At 37.9% G+C, this 27,218-nt stretch overlaps 1 protein-coding gene across 3 annotated transcripts in view; it reads right to left on the bottom strand.

The window, feature by feature from the left end:
* The window catches only part of dock10 (dedicator of cytokinesis 10), a 106,067-nt gene that overhangs the window by 15,578 nt on the left and 63,271 nt on the right, over positions 1–27,218 (bottom strand). For all 3 annotated transcript variants that reach the window (XM_079386963.1, XM_079386962.1, XM_079386964.1), the window contains exons 12-42: positions 25,125–25,370; positions 24,911–25,033; positions 23,853–23,935; positions 23,606–23,728; positions 23,444–23,523; positions 21,947–22,134; positions 21,514–21,579; positions 21,341–21,433; positions 21,125–21,248; positions 20,587–20,708; positions 19,437–19,520; positions 19,253–19,345; positions 18,490–18,608; positions 18,338–18,407; positions 17,642–17,755; positions 17,485–17,556; positions 14,134–14,280; positions 13,613–13,696; positions 13,076–13,172; positions 12,913–12,945; positions 10,862–11,040; positions 10,649–10,765; positions 10,033–10,150; positions 9,230–9,351; positions 8,965–9,079; positions 7,609–7,675; positions 7,455–7,502; positions 5,019–5,120; positions 3,002–3,114; positions 2,738–2,853; positions 1,800–1,937 (exon numbers count right to left, since the gene is read on the bottom strand). In XM_079386963.1, coding sequence (XP_079243089.1) covers positions 1,800–1,937; positions 2,738–2,853; positions 3,002–3,114; positions 5,019–5,120; positions 7,455–7,502; positions 7,609–7,675; positions 8,965–9,079; positions 9,230–9,351; positions 10,033–10,150; positions 10,649–10,765; positions 10,862–11,040; positions 12,913–12,945; positions 13,076–13,172; positions 13,613–13,696; positions 14,134–14,280; positions 17,485–17,556; positions 17,642–17,755; positions 18,338–18,407; positions 18,490–18,608; positions 19,253–19,345; positions 19,437–19,520; positions 20,587–20,708; positions 21,125–21,248; positions 21,341–21,433; positions 21,514–21,579; positions 21,947–22,134; positions 23,444–23,523; positions 23,606–23,728; positions 23,853–23,935; positions 24,911–25,033; positions 25,125–25,370 — 3,396 coding nt within the window. The remainder of the gene's footprint in view (positions 1–1,799; positions 1,938–2,737; positions 2,854–3,001; positions 3,115–5,018; positions 5,121–7,454; positions 7,503–7,608; positions 7,676–8,964; positions 9,080–9,229; positions 9,352–10,032; positions 10,151–10,648; positions 10,766–10,861; positions 11,041–12,912; positions 12,946–13,075; positions 13,173–13,612; positions 13,697–14,133; positions 14,281–17,484; positions 17,557–17,641; positions 17,756–18,337; positions 18,408–18,489; positions 18,609–19,252; positions 19,346–19,436; positions 19,521–20,586; positions 20,709–21,124; positions 21,249–21,340; positions 21,434–21,513; positions 21,580–21,946; positions 22,135–23,443; positions 23,524–23,605; positions 23,729–23,852; positions 23,936–24,910; positions 25,034–25,124; positions 25,371–27,218) is intronic.

Genomic DNA, 27,218 nt, shown 5'->3' on the forward strand with positions numbered 1-27,218 from the left:
TTGGTGTCCATTTGACTCGGCATGAGCCAAGGAATTTTTCTGCTGTGCCTCACGGTTCAAAAGTTATTAGTATAAACATGAGTGAAACTTTGGACAAGTGGTGGCGCTAGAGAGTTTGAGTTAGCGACTCCAAATTTGCTGTGGTTCACGATGGGACTGTCCTCTATCAGTGTGCCAAATTTGACAACTTTCCCTCAAGCGGTTCTATGGGCTGCCATAGACTCAAGAGCAGAAGAAACGGAAGAAGAAGAAGAAACGGAAGAAGAATAATAACGCCAACAAAAACAATAGGTGCCATCGCACCTTCGGTGCTTGGCCCCTAATTAATTAAGCCATTTTAAGATGATTTTAGACAAAATGGCTGAAAAATCATAAACACAACCACTAGTATTATGATTTAACGGTCTATCTCTTTTCACCAATAGGTGGTGCTCTTATCAAATTGATGTATTCAGTGTTAGATGACAATGGCACATACAAAGCTTGGTGTGGATATGCCAAAGCTTTTGCAGTGATTTTCGGCCAAACCGTTCAGAAGTTCTAAGCGAAAATAGCCATTTTTCATATCTCCCGAACACTAGGTGGTGCTGCAGAGAAACTGTGCATGTAGCTGTATGTCATAGTTATTATAAAACACACCAAAGACACATCTAAAGTGATGCAGAGATATAGCCTCGCGTTCATTGTGACATGGGCTTCATCAAATTTGTTTGTATTTTGAGATAAGTTTTTGCCAGCATGGTCTGAAGATGATTTGAGCTAATTTTGGTGAAAATCAGACAAACTGTCTAGGACAAGTTCGAAAAAGTAGGTTTTTCGTATAATTAAAAATTGTGGAAAATCTTGACCCATAGAAATAAAAAATTTGGTGTCCATTTGACTCGGCATGAGCCAAGGAATCAGAGGGAAAATAATTTCACTTCTAAACAAGTGGTGGCGCTAGAGAGTTTGATTTGGATACTCCAAACTTGCAATGTTTAATGTTGAGACTGTCCTCTATCTGTGTGCCAAATTTCATAACTTTCCCGCAAGCAGTTTTATGGGCTGCCATAGACTCCTGAATAGAACCCACTTTTGGTACTTGGCTCCTAAATATCTGAAAATGGGTGAATTCAAAAAAAAATTTCACTGTGAAAAGGGGCCAGTTGTTCCATATTAAAGCAAACAACTTAAACCCTTAAAGAAATGCCCTCACAAAGTAATTGTCAGAGTGAGCAGAGGTGCCCTTCTTTACCCTTTGAATTCACCCAATCATTTCTTGTATCCGCCACTGTTGGGAAGAACAAAGGTTTGAGCCAACACGTTCTCACTCCTAACTTGTCACATATTGATGCTTGGTCAGGACCCCTTGGCGGCACTTTTTGGCCTCAATTGTTTTCAGTTACTTGTCTTAATTTAATGGTCTGCGAGCATTTGTAAAACAAAACATAGAAATGATTTTATATAAATTTATACATTCATTGGAGCACCTGTTGCTGTATCTGCCGGTTATATTCTGTGTATTAATAACAAATGTTAGGTTTAGGGGCAGGGGTTGGGTTACGTGCTCATAAATGTGTAAATAAATAGCATAATGTAAATAAAACTGTTGTGATTGTTTACATTGAAAAATCACACCCCAACATATATGTAATAATGGCAATATTAATACCCAATATATAATCTAATCACGCCAAGGGTTTCTTATTTAAAGCAACAGAGGACCCTGCATGCCGAAAAGCGACGCCAAGGGGTCCTGACCAAAGGAGTTGGGAGTGAGAATGTGTTGTTTGAGGGTGTATGAGGAGAAAGAGGGACACCTTGTGAATGAAGAGGCGCAGGGCGGTGAAGACGTGTCTGAGGGTGCTGGTGGACTGGCTGATCTGGAAGAACAGCAGGTACGTATCAAACACTTTTTTCATCAGAGAGTTTTGCCCGTCATCGTGCTGCAACCGTTTCTGCAGTAGAAGAGACAACAGCAGGAGTTAGTCATCTTGAAGAAAATGCACCATGTGTCCATGAGATGGCAAAATAACCTCCTTACAATCAGAATGAATTGAATAGTCACAGACAGATTGATTGTGAATACAGCAATGCTTTTTGGCCAAAAGAATACAATCCATCCATTTTTTCACAAACAGAACAGTTTTCAGATATTTTAGTGTCATCATTGATTGATATCTAAATTAACATTAAACTGCTTGACTAAAAAAACAAAACAACAAAAAAACATCTTTGAAAATGTTTGATTTTTAAAAAAATTATAACTTAATTATGCACACTTCAAGTACAATTAAAGTATTTTTTATTAGATGGTTACATCATCTGTCATTTTTTAGAGTCTTAAAATCAAATTGAAGAAAATCTTTTTTTCAAAAATGTACAAAAATAACATTCATATAAAGATTTCTAAAAACTAAGCCCTGTTTTTCAAACTATTGAGTCATTTTTATTATCTCAGACACTCTTGTCATTGCTCCATATGAAAAATATGTATTATTAACTTAAATTAAATTTAATATTTTAATAGAATTTCTCTCAGTCATCATGGTTGTGCATAAATATCAAGATATTGAGTACTGCAACAGGCTAAAAAATATATTTTTAAAGAATTTTATGATACTGTATGTCACTCAGCTCTAATCCTAATTCATATACTTCTAGTAAGTATGGAAACTATGTATTCTCTTGTGTGGAAAAACATTATTATCAGAGTGTATAATGTACATTGTATATCATAATGCTGTGACTGCATTACCTTGTGATGATGAACAAACAGATCCAGAACATCTAACACGGTCAGTGCTACTTCAGTAGAAAGATTGGCTTCAATATCTGTAGGGCTGATGCTTTCTCCTTCAGACACATTTCCATCTAACACACACACACACACACACACACACACACACACACACACACACACTACAGTTATGATACACATGCTTTTGCTCAATCCAGTGATTGTAATTTTGCCGTATGCATCACAGGTTTTCACAGGCGGATGAGTTGAGTGCATGTTTACCCGTTGTCTCCATCATGTGCAGCAGTTTGGGGTTGGTGAGGGCGTTCTTCCCCCTGATGATGGGCATGGTCTGTGAGCGGGCGTGTCTGTGCCCGTCCTGAGCAGAGAGCATCCTGGAAACAGCAGCAATAACATCATTCTGAGATGTCATGACAATAGCAGAGAAAATGATCAAATTCCCCCATTTTCTTCCTCTATTTCTCCACTTTCTTGGTTGGAACTGCTGGAAAAACTGTAAATGCGCACTAGGTTTGAACTACAAAATAAACTAAATAGCCTTTATTTTAAGACCAAGTAAAGAAAAATTAAAGAATAAATTGAATGGAACACATTATATAAATATGTTTCTAAATGTACTGTAAATATCTTGTATTGGCAAGACTTCAAGGTTTGAAATACAGCTTCCAATTTTAATTATTTTTATATGAAAAAGGCCTTATGGCTTGAATAGCTCTGCTCCCTAACGCTAGAATATGGAAATAATTTTAATGTACCTTCTGATCACATTGCAATTCATTAATGCACCGATATTTTTGTCTTGTTTTCAGTGCAAATGTCTAAATATTCTTAAAATCAAGATTACTACATTTGAGATACAAAGTCTTGTTTTATGAGAAAATTATCAAAATGAAGTGAGTTTGTGATTCAAACAAGAACAAATATCTACCAATGGGCTCAGAAAAATCGACTTAATTAAAAGAGAAAGCAGGTTTTAACACCCCATTGACAGACAGTTCTTGTTTTATGAATGTCAGCGGAGACCATGTCTACTAGATGAGCCCCAGAGACAGATCCCCAGTGAAGACCCTGTCTCCTAGACGGCCATCGGGACAAGACCACAGGAACCAGATGAGTCCTCTGCACAATCTGACTCTGCTGCAGTTTAGAATTAGGGTTCCAAACCCATAAGACCTTCGTTCATCTTTCGAACACAAATTAAGATCTTTTTGATCAAATCCGAGAGCTCTCTGACCCTCCATAGACAGCAAGGATACTACCACGATCCTTGCTACATTTCTGGATCTTGATCGTGGTAGTAACCTTGCTGTCTATGCAAAGTCAGAGAGCTGGGTTTGGAACGACATAATTTTACATTTTGGGCGAACTAACCCTTTACGGATGTTTAGATGTTTGTACTGGAAAACAAGACAAAAATACTGAGGAAGATTCATTTTTGCAGTGCATATCACATTTAATACTTTATGACTTTATGAATTTAAGACGTTTTAAGGCTTTATTTTGTGAAAGAATGAATTAAGACCTTTTTAAGACGTGCAGAAAGCCTGTATAAACGATATCAGGAGGTGAATGAGACGGGCCTGTTGGATACAGACACAAATGGTTCCCACACTATGGATGTAACACGATGAACTATGATATTTACACAGGACGGACCCACTTTATATGAAGTGCCTTTAACATTTAAATGAATCATTTAATACAATGTGCATACATTTTTTACAGCATACTTACATTTTAAAAATACCTGCATGAACGTAATTTCTGTACAATATTATTACACTGTTAATGCACTCTTAAACCTAACCTTACCACCAAACCCATCCCTAACCTTAACCGTATCCCACCTCAACAGCAGCAAAAGTGTTTTTCAATACAACAGGAACACAATAAGTACACTGTACCAGACAATTAATGTGTTACACAAGTACATAACAGTTAAAGACGCCTGATATAAAGTGGGATGAGTGTTTTGTGCATGTGTGAGTGTCTTTTAAAACGTTATATTCAGGTTTAAAAATAATTTTCAGGTTTTGCAATAATTAATTCTATGCATTGCACACTTTGTGTTTCACTCTTAGAAATAAAGCTTACCAAAGGGTTTTTTTCAGAGCCAATTTGGGTCCAAGTGAACATTTTAATAATCTAAAGAACCATTTCCCACTATAAAGACCCTTCTGTGCAATGCAAAAGGTTCTTCGTGGAACCACAGATGCCAATCCAGAAGCTTTATCTTTAGGAGTGTAAGTGGTTTTGGGTGGACCTGTTAGGTGTTTACCATTGGGGTAGGAGCCCTGAAGACTGGCAGGACACGTTAGACCCCTTCAGGGTGCCATTGTTCTGTGTGGCCTGAGCCAGCTTAATGGCGGCCGCTAGCTTCCTGCGCACACAACGAGCCAATTAGAGCAGGGTTAACGCCAACCTTCATCCTCACAGCCATTACAGACAGGAAAATGAAAGCCAAGCTTCTAGGGCAGTGTTTCAGAGCAGGACAAGTCAAGTTTGTATTGTGATAATAAAAGTCAAATGTTAGATGCTGGTGGTGTTAACATTAGAGAGTGCTGTGAGAATGTGAAGTCATGTGTGGAAGCCAGACAGAGGAAAACATGAGCGTGGGAACAGAGAGCGTGATGAGGGAGAGATGGAAGGTTAAACACACATCACAATACAAAGACAACACATGATGTGGGAATAAAACAGGAGGTCATTTATGACACTACAGGCTGCTACTCAGTCATATGCTAATGCAGTCATTATATAGTGCTGGTAAGCAATAGTTCCTCTAGTTTTAGTTCTTGCTAAGAAAAGCCTTTATCTATGTGGTAGACATTTCAGACGCCTGAGCAAAAACAGTCCTTATACCAGACCGGTAAAAGCAGTTACATCATGCAACTTGCCACGGACTGCAAGGACTGTGAATTAGTGGTGGGCGCTTTCAAAGAAATGCTTCATAAAGCTTTGAAACATTTGCAAAACGTTTGTTTGGAACCATAGAGCGTGTATCAGACTCATGTGATTTCAGTAAACGAGGCTTTGTAATGTTTTGAAATTTCATTGGTTCTCCGTGAACCCATGAACCAGTGTCTATGGTTTTTACCTCATCTCAGATCAGTTCTATATCATACATTTGTAGACATTTTTAATGACACATTTGTGTAATAAAAAGGAACAATTGTAGTTAAGAGTCCCCTATTTAGCCAAGTTCTTCAGAAAACAAACAAAACAAGCCCTGTAAATTAATAGAGTAACACATATTATACAGAAACGTCATATCTGATGGTATTTGTTAATTGCATTTCACTTTCAATAAAACATTTGCCATTGGTTTGTAAAAGGTGTTTTTATGCATGTTTCTGTTGCATTTACACATTCTGACCAGCAGGCATCACCAGCATTTCAAACGCTTCAAAACAATGAATCGTTTTGCAATTGATTGAAGGTTTTGAAAAAGTTTGTTTCTCCCAGCTGTACTGTGAATCAAGCTAGTTATATCCACTTTGCTTCAGTCACATTACACAAATGAATGGGATGACATCCCACACTGTATTTCTATATTTCTACTGTATTTCTTGATATTAGCTTTCAGAATAAAAGTTGTCTCTATGAATGCGATTTTACTATGTTTGAGAACTCCAATAGGAATACAGGGTCCTTAATCATCACACACAAATCACAAGGACAGTGATGCGCAGCAACATACAGCCATGGAGTCACATTTGGTATTCAAATCAAATTTGATGATTTTGAACATTTTAAAACAAATATCATGACAAAATCAATCACAATTATTTAAGACACTGCATACTGAGTACACTAATCAGCAAGTTTGTGACTGATTCAGGGATAACATGAGTCATCAGGATTCAAAGTGATTAAACTTAAAAAAAAAATTAAAAGCAGTTTTTGTAGATGTATTGTAGAAAACAAAAACAAGCTAAAGAGAGTAGCTTTGTTTTGGAAATGAAAAACATTTATTTGACATTTATTGCCAAAGCAGGAATGATTCATAATTTTCAGGCTTGATTTATTGAACTCAGTGTAATTGAAAATACTGGCTTGTCAAAGACAATGCAGTGCCTGGCACAAACACCCCAGAACTATCATTTTTACTAAAATACACATAATTCATTATAATTTTATTCTCTGTGATATGTTTATTTCAAAGCCCTGGTATTCAATGAAAACGTGGTTTGTGTATTCTCTTATTCTCTAACAGTCCTTCTCTCTCTCTCCCTCTTACAAGCACATATGTGACCCTGCTCCACAAAACCAATCATAAGGGTACATTTTTTGAAATTGAGATTTATACATCATCTGAAAGCTATATAACTGTTTGAAAGCTATATAATCTGGAATCTGAGGGAGAACAAAATCTAAATATTGAGAAAATTTTGTAAATATCTTCACGGAACATGATATTTACTTAATATCCTAATGATTTTTGGCATAAAAGAAAAATGGATAATTTTGACCCATACAATGTATTGTTGGCTATTGCTACAAATATACCCCAGCGACTTAAGACTGGTTTTGTGCTCCAGGGTCACATACAATACGATACGATACGATACGATACAATACGATGCGAGAAGAGAAGAGAAGAGAAGAGAAGAGAAGAGAAGAGAAGAGAAGAGAAGAGAAGAGAAGAGAAGAGAAGAGAAGAGAAGAGAAGAGAAGCACACATAAAACACATCTAACTGAGGAGAGATCTTACCTGGCAATGTGACGCTTTCCAAGGAAGCGGAAGTGTTGGAGACAGAGTCTGTTTAAAAAAGAAGCACGCAAAATAATGAAAACACACAAGGATTTGATTCCTTCTTTCTCTCTCATTCCTCCATTTATTGGTGTTTATGAACAGAGTCACTCACTCCAGGATATTGAAGAAATCGCTGATCTCCTGGTGAATCGCTCGATGCCAGTATGTCACCAGCACCTCTGCAACAGAGAGCAAAGCATCCTCACAACAGTTTCACGAGTTCACACTTACATATAATAATAACGGAGCAAGTTTATGCGTATTTGGCGTGCTGTCCAGGGGGAGGGCTCCGAGCTCGGTAATCATTCCCGAGCCCGGGGTACTCCCCTCGACCGGGGAGAGGGTACGAGCTCGGCATTTAGCCCGGACCCAAAGTGCTCCCCCCCTGAGTGCTCCTCCCCGTGCTGGGGTAGGAACCGGCTGTGGTGAGGAGTCGGGGTGGTGGAGGGATGTCGGAAGACGAGAGATAATGACGGTAAGACTGCTTGGTTATTTATAGGGATACTCTCTCGTGCTGATTGGATAGGTGGTGTGATTGCTGATGCTGAATTGGCCGTGTTAATTATCTGCGCGTGCTCCTCCCGAAATTTGTTAATAAAACATCACATATTATGTGTTACAGGTCACATCACATTTTTTCAAAAGCTCAGGCACAGGTACTTGATAATCGTAGCATTTTTACATCTGATGGTAAAATGATTGAAAGAGTACCTTCTTATAAGCACTTGGGTATTTGGATTGATGATAAGCTTTTATTCAATGTGCACATTGCTAAACTAATCAGGAAGCTCAAACTGAAGCTTGGCTTTTATTTTAGAAACAAATAAAATTTTACTATTAATGCCAAAAAGAAACTTGTAGAAGCTACTTTCCAAACTGTGCTTGATTATGGTGATATATTATACATGCATGTGGCCTCTTCTATCTTAACAAGCCTTGATTCGGTATACCATGCTTCACTATGTTTTATTACAAATGCAATATCCCGTACTCATTCTATATGAGATGGTGGGTTGGATATCATTAGCTATATGTAGAAAACAGCACTGGTACATTTTTATCTATAAAGCAATGTTAAGTAAACTTCCAGCTTATCTCTGTACTCTTCTTTGTGTTTGTTCTGGCAATTACCAGCTACGCTCTTCCAAGTGTGTGCTTTTTAACATACCCCGAGTTTGGACAGAACTGGGGAAAACTGCATTTTCATATTGGACACCCTGGACATGGAATAATTTGCAAAAAGATCTAAAACTAGATAAATTTGTGTCTATTGGTGAATTTAAAGGCATCATAAAGAGAATAGTATTGGCTGCTACCTTGGCCAGGTCTCTCTTGTAAAAGAGATTTTAAATCTCAATGAGACTTCCTGGTTAAATAAAGGTTAAATAAAAAAAATAAAAACATGCTATGAGATGTGAATATGTGCAATAGACATGTTCTTCCAAGGTTCAGTGATTTAAAGTCTCACCCTCTGAAATGGTCTTCATGATGTGCAGGAAACATATGAGCAGACTTCTGGTCTCCGCTTGATCCAGTTTGTCAAAGCGTGAACCAAACCCAATGAGAGACTGCGGCCTGGCAAACTGAATACAGTCATCACAAATATGAGAAAAATCATTCATTCATACTGTTTGTCTGTTATCTTTCATTCTGAGTTTCTGTTTTTGTTCATGTGTTATGCTGGCTCTATCTATCTGTCTGTCATTCAGTCACAAATTCATGTACTTGCTCACCTTTTCACATCCATCCATCTTCTCACTATTGCGGTCACTGTTGCTGGGGTTCGACTCGATGCTGATGAGGGAACCTCTTGACTCTGCATTGTTAGCTGTTGATACGGCTAAAGAAGAAACGGCTGCGAAAAAAGCAAATCAGTATATGTGACCCTGGAGCACAAAAGCAGTCATGAGTAACACAGGTATATTTGTAGCAATAGCCAACAATACACTGTTTGGGTCAAAATTATCAAATTTTCTTTTATGCTAAAAATCATTAGGATATTAAGTAAAGATCATGTTCCATGAAGATATTTATTAAATTTCCTACCGTAAATATATCAAAACTTAATTTTTGATTAGTAATATGCATTGCTAAGCACTTCATTTTCTCGATTTTCTCAATATTTAGATTTTTTTTGCACCCTCAGATTCCAGATTTTCTAATAGTTCTCAGCCAAATATTGTCCGATCCTAACAAACCATACATCAATGGAAATATTATTTATTCAGCTTTCAGCTTTTTTTTTAAATAAATCTCAATTTCAAAAAATTGACCCTTATGACTGGTTTTGTGGTCCAGGGTCACATATTTTCTTAGGAACTTGTATTTTTGAAAGGACGTTTTCTTCTGTACAATGGCAGTTTATGATGAACACGTCTGTCAAGCTCCAAAAAAAAAAAAAAAGACCATAAAGCACCATAAAAGCAGTCAATGTGATATTATATTCCAAATATTCTGAAAGCATGACAGATCTGTGTGAGGAATAGACTAGCAGTGTTTGAAACACATCCACAGAGTCTAAGCAGCATCACTATACCTGCGATGGAGTTCAGCACTTCCTTGGAGAAGGACGCATCCATCGAGTTCCCATGGCGTAAAACATGGGTCACCTGACCTGCTAAACCTACTCCGACACTGAGATCATCTCTGGAACCCTGGGAAGGAAATCTGATTACTCATGAACTGCTTTTGTTTTTAACTTTAGTTTTGTACTGTTCCCTGAGGTCCACTTATAATGTTATCAAGATGTTTACATAAAAACCATTTAGAAGTAAGAGGCTATTTTCTGTCCTGTTTTGACTCCCCTCATTGAAACGCTCTGTTTAAATAGGCACGGCAGATTGTTTATCCCCAGTACTATATCATGGAGCATATTCCACAAGCTGTCGTTTTGGCAGACTGGCTTCAATAAAAGCTGTTTTTAGACTAATAAGAGAGTTTTGAGTTCTGAAACTTACATTATGTTTTTATAGTACAATGACCTCTTATGTGTCAAAAGATCAAGGGAATTTTGATTTCTCATTTCGTGACACATTTAACAATCACCATAGGAACATTATTTTGCGTAATGGGAGAGAAGTTGATGTAATTTCAGTCTAAAATAATGCGGATGTTTTTTTTTACTTTGAGGTGTAAAGCCCGAGCATGTGTACCTGGTCACTGGCCGTCAGGCAGATTGGAAACAGATCTCTGAGGAAAAAGCGAGGCATGTTGTCTAGGATCAGACCGTAAAGTGGCAGGTACAGAGAGGCTATCCGTGCCTGTTTCTCCTACACACACAAACACAATACAGTTAAAATCAGCTCACAGACTAACATAAATGGTGCACAACAACTATATACTTTATTATCACTGTCAAATTTCACCTTTATGGCATAACGGGAGTCCAGTGAATGTTTAGCCATGAGGTTCTTCAGGCAGGCCAGGGCGAGGTGTCTCAGGTTTTGCTCGTCCTGCAAAGCCAGCCCCAGCTCTCTCAACAACAATCCTGTGAGAAAATGCTTCCTGCAGACCTCTTCCGTCAAAATATACTCTGGAAAGTCCACTGAGAAATGAGACAGAGAGAGAAACCACATAAATGATCATTGGCCATTCTTGATACTTTAGAATACTTAGTGTAATCCAGAGTAAGCTGGTAAATAAGAAATGAGTATTTTGGGGAACTTCAGCTTGTACTTCATTAAATTGTAAAGCATATCTTAGTTTTTAATTCACTAAAGGTTATCCATGGAGTATAAGTTCATTTACTATGGTGATGGACGCTGGTAGAAGTTGGCCAATTCCTCCTGCTGTAAAACTGCTGCGAGACTAGTCAACTAAACAGAAGTGCATCTTCTAGTCCACACTGTAAATACCGTACTAGTCAAAATGTTAGTTTTTAGTGGATATATATGGAGCAGAAAACAAAATAATTTCATTTCACCTCAGACCTTGCATGCATGTGTTTTTGTGGAAGATGAGTGAGGTGTGGGAGCATATTTCCCAGTTTAATGTGGGAAACATTATGAATGAAAGGGAACTGACTTTGACTTTGTTTGGGCACACATTATTTTAAGCTCCAATTCTCGCCATTAGCAAACCATTAACTATGACTTTTGCCACAATAAACTCCTAATTTACAGGATTAGGGATGTAGAATATGGTCATGTAAAATATGTGCTTTATATGCACTAATTATCTGCCAGTATGTTAATAATAGGTATGCTAATAAGCAACTAGTTAATAGTGAGAATTGGTCCCTGTACTAAAGTGTTTTTTTTTTATGATATCACCATATGATGCCTAAGAAATTGTGTTTATAAGTGCAGTGCTGCTTTGTTTACAGGAGAAATTATGGTAATCACTGTCCAAAAACACCACTTACTTTCAGGAAGTGAATTTGCATTTTTATTCAGCCGTCAGTTTTGCAAATTTCAAACGTTTGAAAATGAGATCAATTCAGATAATAAGATATCTAGGATTATTTGACACTTTGATTCATAGTTTAAGTATTTCAAATGGATCCCATATACACACAATGTTTTGTCTGTATTCTGAGGGTTTCTTACTTTTGGACTAGTTGACTAGTCAGTTACAAAATTTCCATTTAAACGGCAGTGAAATTAGTCGTAGCACACATGCCAAGTGCAAACTAATTTAAAAATGACCTTGCTAGCCACCTGAACTGGCCTTGTGGTACAGCAATTTCGCTGATATTGAAATGCACTATTCGCAGTGTGACAATGCATTTATTTTGTAAGTGAACATGTTTACTGAGATAGCGTATGTATTTGAGTTGTCAGGTAACCTCATCATGGCAGCACAATGTGAGTAATGATATGACTGGGGTCTTGCTATACGTTACTGAATATGCTGTAAGTTATTGAAACTTGAGAGCTCTAATGGAGGGGGAGATTTTCTGTAAACAAATTCAATTTCTGTATATTTGCCATACAATGTTTGACACAAAGACTTGGAATATTTATTTTATCAAGGACTTTTTCTTTAAATGATAACATACAGAGGCACAATAGGTGTGCATTGTCCTATATGCCTATATAAGTTTCTCGTGCTCACATAAAAGCCTGTATATTTTTTATTTTTGCAAAAGTCCTTAAGGCTATGTAATACGGTGCTAAGAATATTGTGAGAAAAAACCCCAAATGCTTATAACCTAAATTTTGCATAATGAAAAAGTGCACCTTGAATTCATTCAGTTGTATTTTGACATTGACTTCTTCTACAATAAATTCTTAATTTTCTATTACAAAAAAAGTCTGGAAGCACACATACTTTTCTATCCTCTGCTTTCTTTTTTCCATACTTTTCCAAACTCCGTAGGAACCCTCATTAAATTGCCACAGAAAACTGTGCCACAGTTTTGAAGAACTTTTACAAATAAGTACAATAAGTTCAGTAAAAAACACTTAATAGTTACCCTGAGCACTTTGGGTTTCCGGTGATGCCTTGTCTGACAGAGAGAAATGAGACAGAGAGAATATCAGGGGGTATGGTCTACAGTAAGCTAATTAGGACTGCAATGCAAGCGTGAAGTTTTGCACATGAGACACAAAGAGGTGGAGCTCGTGGTGCTCTCTGACCTGTGATTCGTGCAGACGGGATGGGAAGACTCAGAGGGACATAGTGCTCATAGTTACACACTTCCCTTATGAACTCAAACTTCAGCTCACACAGCATCTGGAAAAACAGCATTTGCACCCAAAACACGTTGCACACACACACACGCGCACGCACACACACGCGCACGCACACACACACGCAAGCAATCGGTTCTTTAGTGATAATCTTTGCAACACAGAGACGGTCAATGAATTCAACAGCCAGACAAAAACACACATAAATAATACATAAATACACATCAGTTCAAAAGTTCATCATAACCAGGATCTTTTAATGTGCAGTGTGCTTGTTTTAATGCTAAAGCCTTGTTAACACTAGACTTTGAGCATGCAAATTATCTTATAATGAACAGGGTATGATGTCACATTCTAGGGCTTCTGTTTTCAGTGCTGCTTGTATTAATCTGTGAGGTCAATCGGTCACGTTCACACACACTCACGTCTAGTGTTACCGCAGCTTATGAGATACAGAAAAGGGAGAAAGTTTAGTTCAGGTACCTTATTGTCACTGGCTGTGATCATGTTTATGTAGTTGCTGATCAGTTTGAAGGTGAAACCTCTGTCCATGAATGTGAAGCACCGCTGAGGACAGGAAATGGATATATTTAAATTAATATTTATAGCAGCAAAATTATTATCAACAGGTAGACTGCATCTACAGTACAGTATCATCAGTGTTTGGGGTAAAGCTTTACAAGTAACGTGAGGTATGTAATCAGATTACTTTTTTCAATTAACTAGTAAAGTAATGCATTAGTTTTTAATTTACAAAAAAATATCCAGTTTTGTTTTTTTCCATGTGGTCTCCTGTCCACATGTTGGGAGAAATCGGAAGTATAGAGGCGTTGTGTTGCGCAATATTTTAATGCATTACTTTTAAAAGTAACTTTCCCCAACACTGATTATCACACAAAATAAATGAATCTATTTATGTAGTTCTAATTTAATTATTTATTCATGCACAAATTTACAACATTTAAAAGTCTTAAAGATCTCAGTTGTACTGTGCTGTTCCTGACCTTCACAAAGGCCGCTATGGCCATATTAGCGCTGCGTGTCTCCTCTGCCAGCTCTTTATTCTTCCAGAAGATGTGATCGGACATCGACATGATCAGGGTCTCCAATCGACTTTGGAAAGTGCCAGGAAATCGCTGCGGTCGAGGAAGCTGAGCAAACACATTTGTCACACATTTCTTATTAAACACGAGTTTAACAGCGTGAAAGACACAGAAGCATGCACTGAAGAAGCTTTAGTCACTTGATATTGATGAGGCTGTAGAAAAACATCTTTTATTCAACCCAGGCTCATTGGAAACACGTGCCTCTTAATACATTTCTGCAACACTGTTATTATGTAGCTTACTGCACGTTTCGCGGCAGTTTCAAAGTGAAACGTCCAGTGGAGCTAAAACGCGAGTTCAATACATGACCCTGGCACATATTTGTTACGTTGATGTAGGCACGTTTTGCTGTGTTTTTATTACGTTGCTTCAGGTATGTATTGTGGTGGTTCATAATTCAAATATCCGGGGAGTGTCTCTAAAAGTTAATGCCCTATCGTGTTGGAAATATCCCCTACACCAAACCCAACACTAAACCCGATAGTGTTAACAAATGCAAAACTGGTATAAAAACTTATTTGTTGATGCAACCGTGCAATTTGAACTTCCTTATATGCAGATTTGAACTGTTTTGAGTGAAAAGGAATAAAAGTTGTTGGAGTTTTACTATTGGTAAGTTTTTTCAGTTTTGCATAAATGTATTTAGAGGCATGTATTTCCAGTGAGCCTATGTTGCTTTTATTTATTCGGTTTTATTCATATTTGTTGGTTATATAGGGAATATGGTACAAGATGATCACAGCTGCAGAAAATTATGGACATAAGTCAAATATGTTCAACCAAGACTGCGCTACTGTCAGTCACTGAAGCCTTGAAGATTGTAAAAGCTGATTCCAAATCATCAGTTCTTATTTTGCTGAATCTATCTGCTGCTTTTGACACTGTGAATAATCAGTTTCTCCTGTCCACCCTCTCATCACTGGGCATAACTGGGATTGCACTTCACTGGTTTGAATCCTATCTCATTGGTCTTTGAGGGTGGCCTGGGGAGGGGAGGTATCCACAGTACATCAGCTGGTCACTGGGGTTCCTCAGGGATCAGTTCTTGGACCCCTCCTCTTCTCCATATACACTACATCACTGGGTCCCATCATACAGGCACATGGTTTCTCCTACCATTGCTATGCGGATGACACACAGCTCTAGCTCTCATTTTAACCAGATGATCCAATGGTAGCTGCATGGATCTCAGGCTGCCTGGCGGACATCTCGGCATGGATGAAAGAACATCACCTACAGCTCAACCTGGCAAAGAGTGAGCTTCTTGTCTTCCCTGCCACTCTGACTCTACAGCAGGGGTCACCAAGTTCGGTCCTGGAGGGCCGGTGTCCCTGCAGAGTTTAGCTCCAACCCTAATCAAACACACCTGAAGCAGCTAATCAACACCGGCCCTCCAGGATCAAGTTTAATGACCCAATTAAACAATGAATCAATGCTTTAATGAGCTAATCAAGGTCTTACTAGGTATACTTGAAACTTCCAAGCAGGTGTGTTGAGGCAAGTTGGAGCTAAACTCTGCAGGACACCGGCGCTCCAGGATCAAGTTTAATGACCCCTGCTCTACAGCATGACTTCACCATCCAGCTAGGTTCTTCTAAAACTACCCCATCAACTTCGGTCAGAAATCTGGGTGTAATCTTTGATGACCAGCTGACTTTCAAAGACCACATTGCAAAAACTGCTCGATCTTGCAGGTTTGCATTGCACAACATCAGAAAGATCAGGCCTTTCCTAACGGAGCATGCTGCACAACTTCTTGTTCAGGCTCTTGTCATTTCTAGACTGGACTACAGCAATGCTCTTCTAGCTGGACTTCCATCATGCACAATCAAACCTCTACAAAAGATTCAGAATGCAGCGGCACGACTGGTCTTCAACGAGCCCAAAAGGGCCCATGTCACACCTCTCTTTATCTCCCTGCACTGGCTCCCGGTTACGGTTTGCATTAATTATAAGACACTGACGCTTGCATATAGAACAGCCACAAGCTCAGCACCCACCTACATCCACTCACTATTATGAATCTACATCCCCTCCAGAAGTCTGAGATCTGCTAGTGAACAACGCCTCGTGGTGCCATCACAGAGAGGCACAAAATCACTTTCCAGAACATTTTCGCTCGCTGGCTGGTAGAATGATCTTCCCACCCCTATCCGGAATGCTGATTCCCTGACAATTTTCAAGCGACAGCTGAAAACTCACTGCAGAACACAAGATCCAGGGGGCAAGGTTGGATCCAGATCCAACTCCTCCCACCTTACATATACCTAAACCTACCCGTCTCCACCCCATGATCCCTAAATCCACCCATCTCCACCCCTAAACCTACCAATCTCCACCTGTTAGATGTGGATCCAGCCCTGCCCCCTGCATCTTTGTTCTGCATTGAGGGGCTACTGCCTTTCGTCACTATCTGACTTCATCCTAAAAAAAAATAATAAATAAATAAAATAAAAAATATATATAAAAAATGTTTTTTTCTCTTTTCATTAATCTTTCCCTGTCTGGTTTGTACTTATTTGAACAATGCTTGAAACTTGGTATTACGAGCACTTCCTGTGTCTATTTGCCTCTTTAAGAAGAATCGCTTGATGTATTCCCCAATTATAAGTCGCTTTGGATAAAAGCATCTGCTAAATGAATAAATGTAAATGTAAATATTACAGATATGAGAGAAAAAACCTTTGGAAAGTAAAGTCTGAGTATTAGCAGTACAGAGTTTCTAAGTTTAGGACTCTACTGAGCTTCCAAAACATTTATAGTAAACCCAGTTTTATTTGTAAATGCTAAATCACTGGAAAGCAGGACTGTTCTACTAATTGTGTATTTGGTTTAATTTTACATTGAAGTTAAAAAGTTTAAGTAAACTCAAACTAAGAGTTCTGAGTATGGTCACACTTCAGTTTTGGCACCAATTTCCACTATTAACTAACAATTAACTATGACTTTTGTCTCAATTATTCATAGTTAGTAAGGTAGTTGTTAAGTTTAGGTATGGAGTGGATTAAGGGATCCAAAATATGGTCATGCAGAATAAGACATTAATATGTGTTTTATAAGCACTAATAAACAGCCAATATGCTAGTAATATGCATGCTATGAGCAACTGAGAATTGGTCCTCAAACAATAGTGTGACCCTAATTATAAGTCAATATTTTAGGCTGACTGATTACTGTTAAAATGATTTAAAAAAGGAATAGGAATAAATGATTTAAGCATGAATTCATGTCTGCTGGCTCAATATTTACCGTAAGCTTATTTGAGTCCAGCAGATGCTGCGCCATCGACTTCACTATGATCTCTAGAAAGAACCAGGAGAACTGCAGAAAATCGAACAGATATCAGTCGACAGGCTTAAAAACAGTCCATCACTTCTGTAAGAGAGAGATGGTTATGTTAGCTCACCTTCAGGATATTGCGTATGACCGACTGGTCGTTGCTCTTCAGGTCAGAGGTCATGCCCTTGGCCAACTCTTCGTGAACGGTTCTGAAGCCACAAGCTTCAGTCTTAAAGACAAACTGGATAAACAAGAGAGAATCACAAACGTCTCTGCACCAGATCTTTATTATTATCATTCATTTCTTCAAACATATGTTAGGTTATAAAATAACTTTTGTGAATCTAGAACAGGGGATAATATACAGTGTGATATTATCTTATTATCATGATCACAGTATAATCACTGTTTGGAAACTACGATGGCCTTCAAACAGTAGGAACTGCTGCACAAGATGGACTTCATCATGTATTTTACAGCATTTTACAGACACATTGACTATTAAATATTTATGTCATCATTTGACTGCTGAATGCTGCCACTGACCAATCAGAATCAAGTATTTCAGACGGCCATGCAATAAATAAATATGTATCCACTATCTTTCATACTCTTAATAAAGTAGCCAAACAATGGCATTGTACAGCTCTTTTTAAAAATAAAGACATTTTAATCTGCATTTAAAATAAATTAGATTTTATATTCAACACATTAAGCTTTAAAATGGAAACTGCTAAAATCTGGCTTCAACCATACCTAGCTATTGGCAGCAACTGAGAGATGCATGAGTGAAACGATACATCGCTTGTGCCGTATAATGTACCTTTATGTAAGAGTGCAAATAGTGGCCCAGGTTCTCCTCGTGGCACTTAGCTATGATGTGCACCAGGACCCTGATGGAAGAGGTTTACATGTTATGTGAAATTTGACATGTTGATTGAGTGCGTTCAGAAGAGCGAGCGATGGGATTTGTACCTGGTGGTGCTGGTGGACACTTCATCGGTGTCGTTTTGAGTGAGCACTTTAAAGAGCTGGTTGAAGATAACAGGAAGGAAGCGAATTATGACATGAATCCTCTCCATACTCAAGAGGCCCTGAGAGGACAAAAAAAGAGATTTTAAACATATATAAGATGAACATGAGTTACACATGATTTGAAACTTTAGAAATTTGTATTCTGATTTCACTTCAGAAAATGAAATGTCTTCTAAATTGGATTAGAAACATTTATAACTTAGTTTGCAGTTTGATACTGAAAATCATTTGGCATTCATTAATCAGTTCTGAATAAAAAATGATGCAGCCACAGCAAAATACAGTTATACAGCATGCAGTATGTATTTTGATGCTCATTCATGCAGCAATGCTTATTAATATGACAACTATTATCAAGTATTGTTGTATTGTTACACTTAGCCTATAATAAACTATATTCTGATGCAGGTCTAATTTAACAATGTCCATCCCTCGTAGATAACAGACAAAACAGAGAGAGAGAGAAACACACAAACAGTGTAAAATAGCAAAACGCACTATATCTATGTACTTATAAAGAAGAAAGCCTACATTTAAGCAAATAGCATGTAAATAGTTTGATCCCTGTCTGTAATTTGTGAATCTTGATCTTAAGTAAAACATCTTTTGCAATCAGCTACATGTCTGTCTCTATGTATAGGTGCACTTATGGTTCAGACCTCACAGATTTTCAGTCCTTTGTTAAGGCCATGAATACACTTACTTTAAGGCAGTTGAGGAAGTTTGAGGTAGGAGGTTGAGAGAGGTCTGCCTCTCGTTTTTGGCACTGCTGGAAGAAGCGGTTTAGATGGGGGTCCTGCAAAAAAAAAACCCACGGGAATTATGAAATCACAAAACATGAGCAAGATAACTGTAAATGTTCATCTGAGACTGTGGTTCTTTTTAACCTGAGTATAAACTGTAGAAAGCACCGAAGTAGACACTTTGAAGATGGGCTTCCCCCCATCGACCCACTTCACATCCGAGCCATTCTGCACACAAACATGGAAAAAACTACTATAATGTATCACATGTGAATCATCATTATTTGTCTTTGGGACGTTTTCATAGTCTTTGTTTCCTGGTTCACTACATTTGTTTCTACAGATGCTGATTCTCATCATCTGTTTCTATGCAGTTCATTGCTTAGCTCTTCCTTGCATTACCATTTTTGTGTATATAGACCCTTTTTTTCATATTTCTGGGATTCGCAGAAGCAGAGGTCATCATAGTTGTCATAAACTCATAGTTGTCATAAAACCCATATGGAAATATATGACATATATTGCCATATATAAAACGTTAATCTGCCATATGTATGACCTATAAGGCAATATATATTAGTTATATTTATATATGCAAACTTTGTTAAAACAATACAAAACATTTGTTTATATATGTTTCTGCATTGTTTTGTTTTTTTAATACTATATTTTATATTTACTTATATAATATCAACATGCATTGACAGGTTTTAGGATGGATATGCATGTGCACGACATATATGTCCAATATATTACACATACATAGACATACTTATTTGAATGGGCTAGATATATATGTTAGTATATGAAATTATTCCAATTTCTTATAAGTTTCATATGACAATATATTTCATATATGGAAGTGTAATATATGTACATATATTTCATTTGCATATGGGGCTACAACAAATATATATATTTTTTGCATTCTCATAATAAAAATAATAAAAATTCACAACTTTCCAAAAAATATTGAAAGTTTGATTACATTGGTCAGAAGAGAGAGAGATGTCCAATCTTTGTGTGTAATTTAACACAAAGTACAGAGTTATACATGCACTTTTTTGCCAGAGGTTTAAGATGCTAATAACCGTGGGAACTTGTCATAATCACTGTCTGTGAAATTCTGAGTTCTAGTTTATGTTATTGGTTTATCTGCCTTCAAATCACTTCTCTGTCTTCATCCTTACTTTACATCATCACCATACAATCATCATCATACTTATATCTGTATTAATCTATTTTCTCTTTCTAAACTGTCTGTTTCTATGTTTTTCTGAATTCTTGCACTCACTTTGGTGGATGAAGGCTCTTTGATGTGTAGATATCCACCAGGCAAAGAGCACGAGACTGGAATACTGAAATCCTGAGAGGAAACACGTCCATCCTTCAGAAGAGGCAGCCATGCATAGCCCACTGTAACATACACAAACACACTGTCAGAGCACTAAACAGCACATCAACACACACACACACGTTGGTTTTTGTGGTTTATGGGGACTCTCCATAGGCGTAATGGCTTTTATACTGAACAAACTGTGTGTGCTATTGCCCTACACCTAAACTTAGCCCTCACAGGAGACTTTCTGCATTTCTACTTTCCCCCAAAAAACTCACTCTGTATGATTTATAAGCGTTTTGAAAAGTGGGGACATGGGTCAATGTCCTGAAAAGTCACCTTCACCTTGTAATACCTGTCATACCTGTGTCATTATACAAATGTATGTCCTCATTTGTCACAAAAACGCGCACGCGCACACACACACACACATTTTCAGAGTACTATACAACACACACACACACACACACAGCACAGGATAATGTGCAGATACCTGGAGTCTCGAGAGCCTCTTTCTTCTTAGAGGTGGTCTTGGCATTGATGTCACAGGTCACATGATAGAAGGAGAAGAGTAGATGGTGTTTCTCATGGAGATGTGTGGGCAGCTCGATCTTCACCTGATCAAGCATATCACAGCAAACAGTAAAAGACCCATAACTTTCATCTGAACGTAATCTGCTAAAGCACTTGAAAAGAACATTTTGCAAACCTCGTCATAAAAGTCTGGGTTCTGTGAGTGATACAGAACTGTGGAGCAGGCAGTCGTGGTAAAAACTGGACCTCCTGGCTTTCCATAGATGCACTGTGGAAATGGATTTACAGTATTTATATTCATGAGTCAAATTCTAAAGCAGATGTTGATGGAAACTTGTGTTATGTTACCTTAAGTGGCTTGGCATGTTCCTCATCAGAGCTTTTGAACTCCACGTAAACGGCGATGTTTCGAGCCTATCAAATAAAACAAGAACAGACACGGCATGACTGCACACTGCATGTTAACGAACGAAGACCAGAACAATCTAAACTGAGCACATCTGAATCCTTCATTAGCCCTCAAACAACTTCAGCATGATCAGACACTTCACAGCCGTCGGTCAGAAGGTAAAACTCAATTGTGGTGTAAAATATTTAAGCCAGTGCTGCACCAGTAAAAACGGGTTTTAGCATGACTATTTATAAGCTAAAAATTTTCTCTGAGTTGCAATAAAATACACTGAAATAATTATACAATTATTATTATTTTTTTAAGGTAAGTGGTTGCAATCAATTTATTTTAGCTACATTTAAATAAAAAAAATGAATGTGGCTTCCTCACCTTTGCGAAGCTCTTCTGGCTGTCATATTTGAGGTGTTTGGGGTAGATGTAGATGTGATTCTTGTAGACTCTGTAAGGCTGGGCAAACTTGGAGGAGTCCTGCAGGAACTCGTCCACCTCCACCGTGGGAGCGTGAAGACCGCAGTCCTCGAAGGGCCTCAGAGACACATACGAGGACGTCACACAGTCTGAGGAACATGGTGCATGTGGATGAGTGTGTGGCCACACAACAGCGCTACATAAAACTGAACAACATTTACACTCTGAAAAATGCTGGGTTTTTTTTTTTTTTACCCAAATGCTGGGTTCAGTTTGTTGGGTCATTTTATTGGGTTATTTATTTTTAATATTGTTTACCCAGGTGCTGGGTAGTTTTTCTGTAATTAAGTTGCTGATGATGGAAACGCCCTTTTCCTTGCATAACATAAATGGATTTTATTCGTTATAGTACTGAGTTTAACTTAATCTGATGTTAAAATATGTTCTCTAATCTCAGTACTGTTTGTTTATGGGCAGGTTTTGGAGTCAGTCACGGCATTTTCATTCATCCCCCGGTGAATATCAGCCCTTCACCGGCACGAGAATTAGCAATATTTCAGAGAAAATTTATTACAGAGAATGGTTCAATACACGTAAATTAAAATGCTTAATGCTTTAAATCTTACATTTTTTATTTCTAAAATGCTGGTTAAATCATTTTAAATGTATGTAATATGTGAGCCTGGAGCACAAAAGCAGTCTTAAGTCGCTGGGGTATATTTGTAGTAATAGCCAACAATACATTGTATGGCTCAAAATTATACATTTTTCTTTTATGCCAAAAATCATTAGGATATTAATTAAAGATCATGTTCCGTGAAGATATTATTGCAAATTTCCTACCGTAAATATATAAAAACTTCATTTTTGATTAGTAATATGCATTGCTAAGGACTTTCTCAATAATCCAGATTTTGAAATAGTTGTATCTCAGCCAAATATTGTCCTATCCTAACAAACCATACATCAATGGAAAGCGTATTTATCCAGCTTTAAGATGTGTACATCTGAATAAAATAAAATAACAAAAATCTTTGACAAAAAATTTTTTGAAAAAAAAAAAAAGACCCTTATGACTGGTTTTGTGCTCCAGGGTCACATTGTAAACTATGCTGTATTCACCCAAATAAATTAAAATTGTCTCGTATTTTGTCCATGTGTTTTTGCTTATTAATAAATGTTCATCTTTTGATTATTACTGTTGCCTCTAGTAATTGTGTGTGATTTTTAATTTCCAATCCACTTTAAGCCAGCAATATAATAATTTTTAAACTATAGTTGACTTAAATAAAATAACCCAGCATGTGTTCTCTCCAGTATTTACCCAGCGCTGGGTGGCCAAATAACCCAAGTTGGGTTGTTTTTAAGCCAGCATTTTTTAGAGTGTATGAGTAAAATTGCATTTTGCTTCAGTTGGGCCTCAAATGTGAGGATATGTGCGGTATTAGTTGGACATACTGGGACATTCCATGGGAACACAGTCCACGTTTATTTCAAGGTTTCCAGGGATGATCTGGAGTTTGCTGGCCTTCTCTGCCCTGTAAAAAAAACACTTTATTTTACTGAGGTCACTTAGTTATGATGCTGTGTGATTTGTGAGTGTGATTGCCGAGTCTGTACCTCCTGTATTCTGTGATGAGCTTGATGAGGTCTTCTGTGGAGATCTTGTTGCTCTCCTGTTTGAAGAGCGGAGAGAAGCGGCTTTCCCTGTCCACTGTGCCATGGTTGTCCTTAAATACTGACCTGGAATGCACAGATGGAAGACATGTGTGATTGACTTTAAATAAACTGTTAATCGTGCAAGAACCTTTTTTGTTGAGCATTTGTTCTGGCAAAGCTGAAGCAACAGAGATTTGGATTCCCTTACCTTACAGACCAGGCAAAAGGCATGCGGTACTTTCCAAGTTTGCTACAGAATTGCTTATTGGATTTCAACATCTTTTGGACAGTCTGGAACGAGAAGAGAAATTGGATTTCAATGTATCTGAGGGAACAAAATAAATCTCCACTTACTACATATCTTAGATCACATTAGTGCTTAAATCAATATTCTGTGTATTTATCCTTATGCCACATATAAATATGTCTAAATACCATTGCATTAGTCACATTTAGACAACCAAGGATCATTTGCAAACAAATGCACAAAGCAGAGGCCATATAAACATGACTGGGTGAGTCTGGTGTGGAAGAGCTTGACTGGCCACACAGAGCCATGATCTCAACTCCATCAAAACCCTTTGAGATGAACTGGACTGGAGATCATCCAACATCAGCGCCTGATATCACAAATACTCTACTGGACAAATGGATAGAAATCCCCACAGAAACGCTCCAGAATTTTGTGGAAAGCCTTCCCAGAAGTGAAATCTGTTATCCCAGGTAATAAATTTAGGTTACAAAAACATTGTGGAAACATTGTTTTAAAATATTTTAAACAGTTTTCTTGTCATGATTAGAGCATTATTTAAAGGTTACTAAAACAATGTTCTGGTCATTTTATTTTTACCCAAAATACTTTACTTTTAATATTCTAAAAATTATTTCTCCCAACATTAAGAACATTCATTAAGTACAAATAGCAGCTTAAGTACGTTCTGACAATGTTGATCTCTTAACATTTTGAGGACATTTATTAAGTAAAAATAACGGCATGTGGACATTCAAAGAAAGTTCCATAAACAGTACTTTAACAACATTTAAGAACCTAACATTTATATACCTTTTAAAAATCATTAGTGAAAGTTGTGAGAACATTCCCTCTTAGCTCTTAAGCAATGCCACTGGTGTAATGGTCAGATGTCCCGATACTTTTGTCCATATAGTATATAAATATATATATATACACATTACTTTACCATTATGCATTTAGCAGACACTTTTATTCAAAGCAAATTATGATGCAAATTCATTTAAATGACATACCTTGCTGGAATCTGTGTTTTTAATGTAGGGTTCTGTACCACTGGAAATATTTCCCATCAACACTTTCTCCACCCGTGCCACCATCACGATGTCTGTATGTGGGTTCGTAATGGAAAAAATGGCCTGCAGGAGTGATCAAGCACATAAACACATGAACACAGATCTATCCTCTGTGAAGATTCAGCTCCGTATCCAAGGGCTCCTGCGCTGTTACCTGTTTGGGGAAGCGCAGCCAGTTCTCCAGCTCCGAGCTCAGCTGGCAGTCCTCTGTCTTCTTCTCCGCAGGCGAGCTCAGGCCATTTTCCTGCGGAGCACCGTCTGACCCTTGATCTCCTGCACCAGCAGGGCTACTGAGCATCTGCCGCACAACCTCGTGGTTCAATTCCACATGGAAGTCAGCGGAAACCTTCCTGCCCTCACGTATGTCCAGCAGAGAAACCGACACGAAGAAAGGCTCAATCTGAGGAGAGAAAGCAGTCATTCAGCATACATATGTGACCCTGGACCACAAAACCAGTCATAAGGGTCAATTTTTTTAAATTGAGATTTATGCATCATCTGAAAGCTGAATAAAATATTGAGAAAATCTCCTTTAAAGTTGTCCAAATGAAGTTCTTAGCAATGCACATTACCAACCAAAAATTATGTTTTTAATCATTTATGGTAGGAAATTTACAAAATATCTTCATGGAACATGATCTTTACTTTATCCTAATGATTTTTGGCATAAAAGAAAAATCCATAATTTTGACCCATACAATGTATTGTTGGCTACTGCTACAAATATACCCGTGCTACTTATGACTGCTTTTGTGCTCCAGGGACACATATAAGCAGATTAAAATTTTTAATCAGCAGATGAAATAATACACTATTTTCAGCAGAGGGTATATGTTTGCACACCCTATTTGTCTCCTAAGTTTATAAAGCCTTTTGCTAAATTTATTATAACGTACATACATATATCCCTCTATATAAGATATTTAAGTATTTCCCACAAGACAGAATAATAATAATAATTTATTCTGATCTTTGTTTAAAAAAGTTTGCATCCTCTTGTATCCTTCTTGAGCAAAAATGAATGAACGTGTTGTAAAAGTTGAGTCCCTCAATTGCTTTAGATGAGAAAAGCAGGATCTCAACTTGTGTAGGCATTGATGAGACCAGAACAACAATCAAACAACCATATACTGTATATATATATATATATATATATATATATATACACACTCACCTAAAGGATTATTAGGAACACCTGTTCAATTTCTCATTAATGCAATTATCTAATCAACCAATCACATGGCAGTTGCTTCAATGCATTTAGGGGTGTGGTCCTGGTCAAGACAATCTCCTGAACTCCAAACTGAATGTCAGAATGGGAAAGAAAGGTGATTTAAGCAATTTTGAGCGTGGCATGGTTGTTGGTGCCAGACGGGCCGGTCTGAGTATTTCACAATCTGCTCAGTTACTGGGATTTTCACGCACAACCATTTCTAGGGTTTACAAAGAATGGTGTGAAAAGGGAAAAACATCCAGTATGCGGCAGTCCTGTGGGCGAAAATGCCTTGTTGATGCTAGAGGTCAGAGGAGAATGGGCCGACTGATTCAAGCTGATAGAAGAGCAACTTTGACTGAAATAACCACTCGTTACAACCGAGGTATGCAGCAAAGCATTTGTGAAGCCACAACAAGCACAGCCTTGAGGCGGATGGGCTACAACAGCAGAAGACCCCACCGGGTACCACTCATCTCCACTACAAACAGGAAAAAGAGGCTACAATTTGCACGAGCTCACCAAAATTGGACGGTTGAAGACTGGAAAAATGTTGCCTGGTCTGATGAGTCTCGATTTCTGTTGAGACATTCAGATGGTAGAGTCAGAATTTGGCGTAAACAGAATGAGAACATGGATCCATCATGCCTTGTTACCACTGTGCAGGCTGGTGGTGGTGGTGTAATGGTGTGGGGGATGTTTTCTTGGCACACTTTAGGCCCCTTAGTGCCAATTGGGCATCGTTTAAATGCCACGGCCTACCTGAGCATTGTTTCTGACCATGTCCATCCCTTTATGACCACCATGTACCCATCCTCTGATGGCTACTTCCAGCAGGATAATGCACCATGTCACAAAGCTCGAATCATTTCAAATTGGTTTCTTGAACATGACAATGAGTTCACTGTACTAAAATGGCCCCCAGTCACCAGATCTCAACCCAATAGAGCATCTTTGGGATGTGGTGGAACGGGAGCTTCGTGCCCTGGATGTGCATCCCACAAATCTCCATCAACTGCAAGATGCTATCCTATC

The sequence above is a fragment of the Barbus barbus genome (genome assembly GCF_936440315.1).
Source record: "Barbus barbus genome assembly, chromosome: 31".
NCBI classification, from domain to species: Eukaryota; Metazoa; Chordata; class Actinopteri; order Cypriniformes; family Cyprinidae; genus Barbus; species Barbus barbus.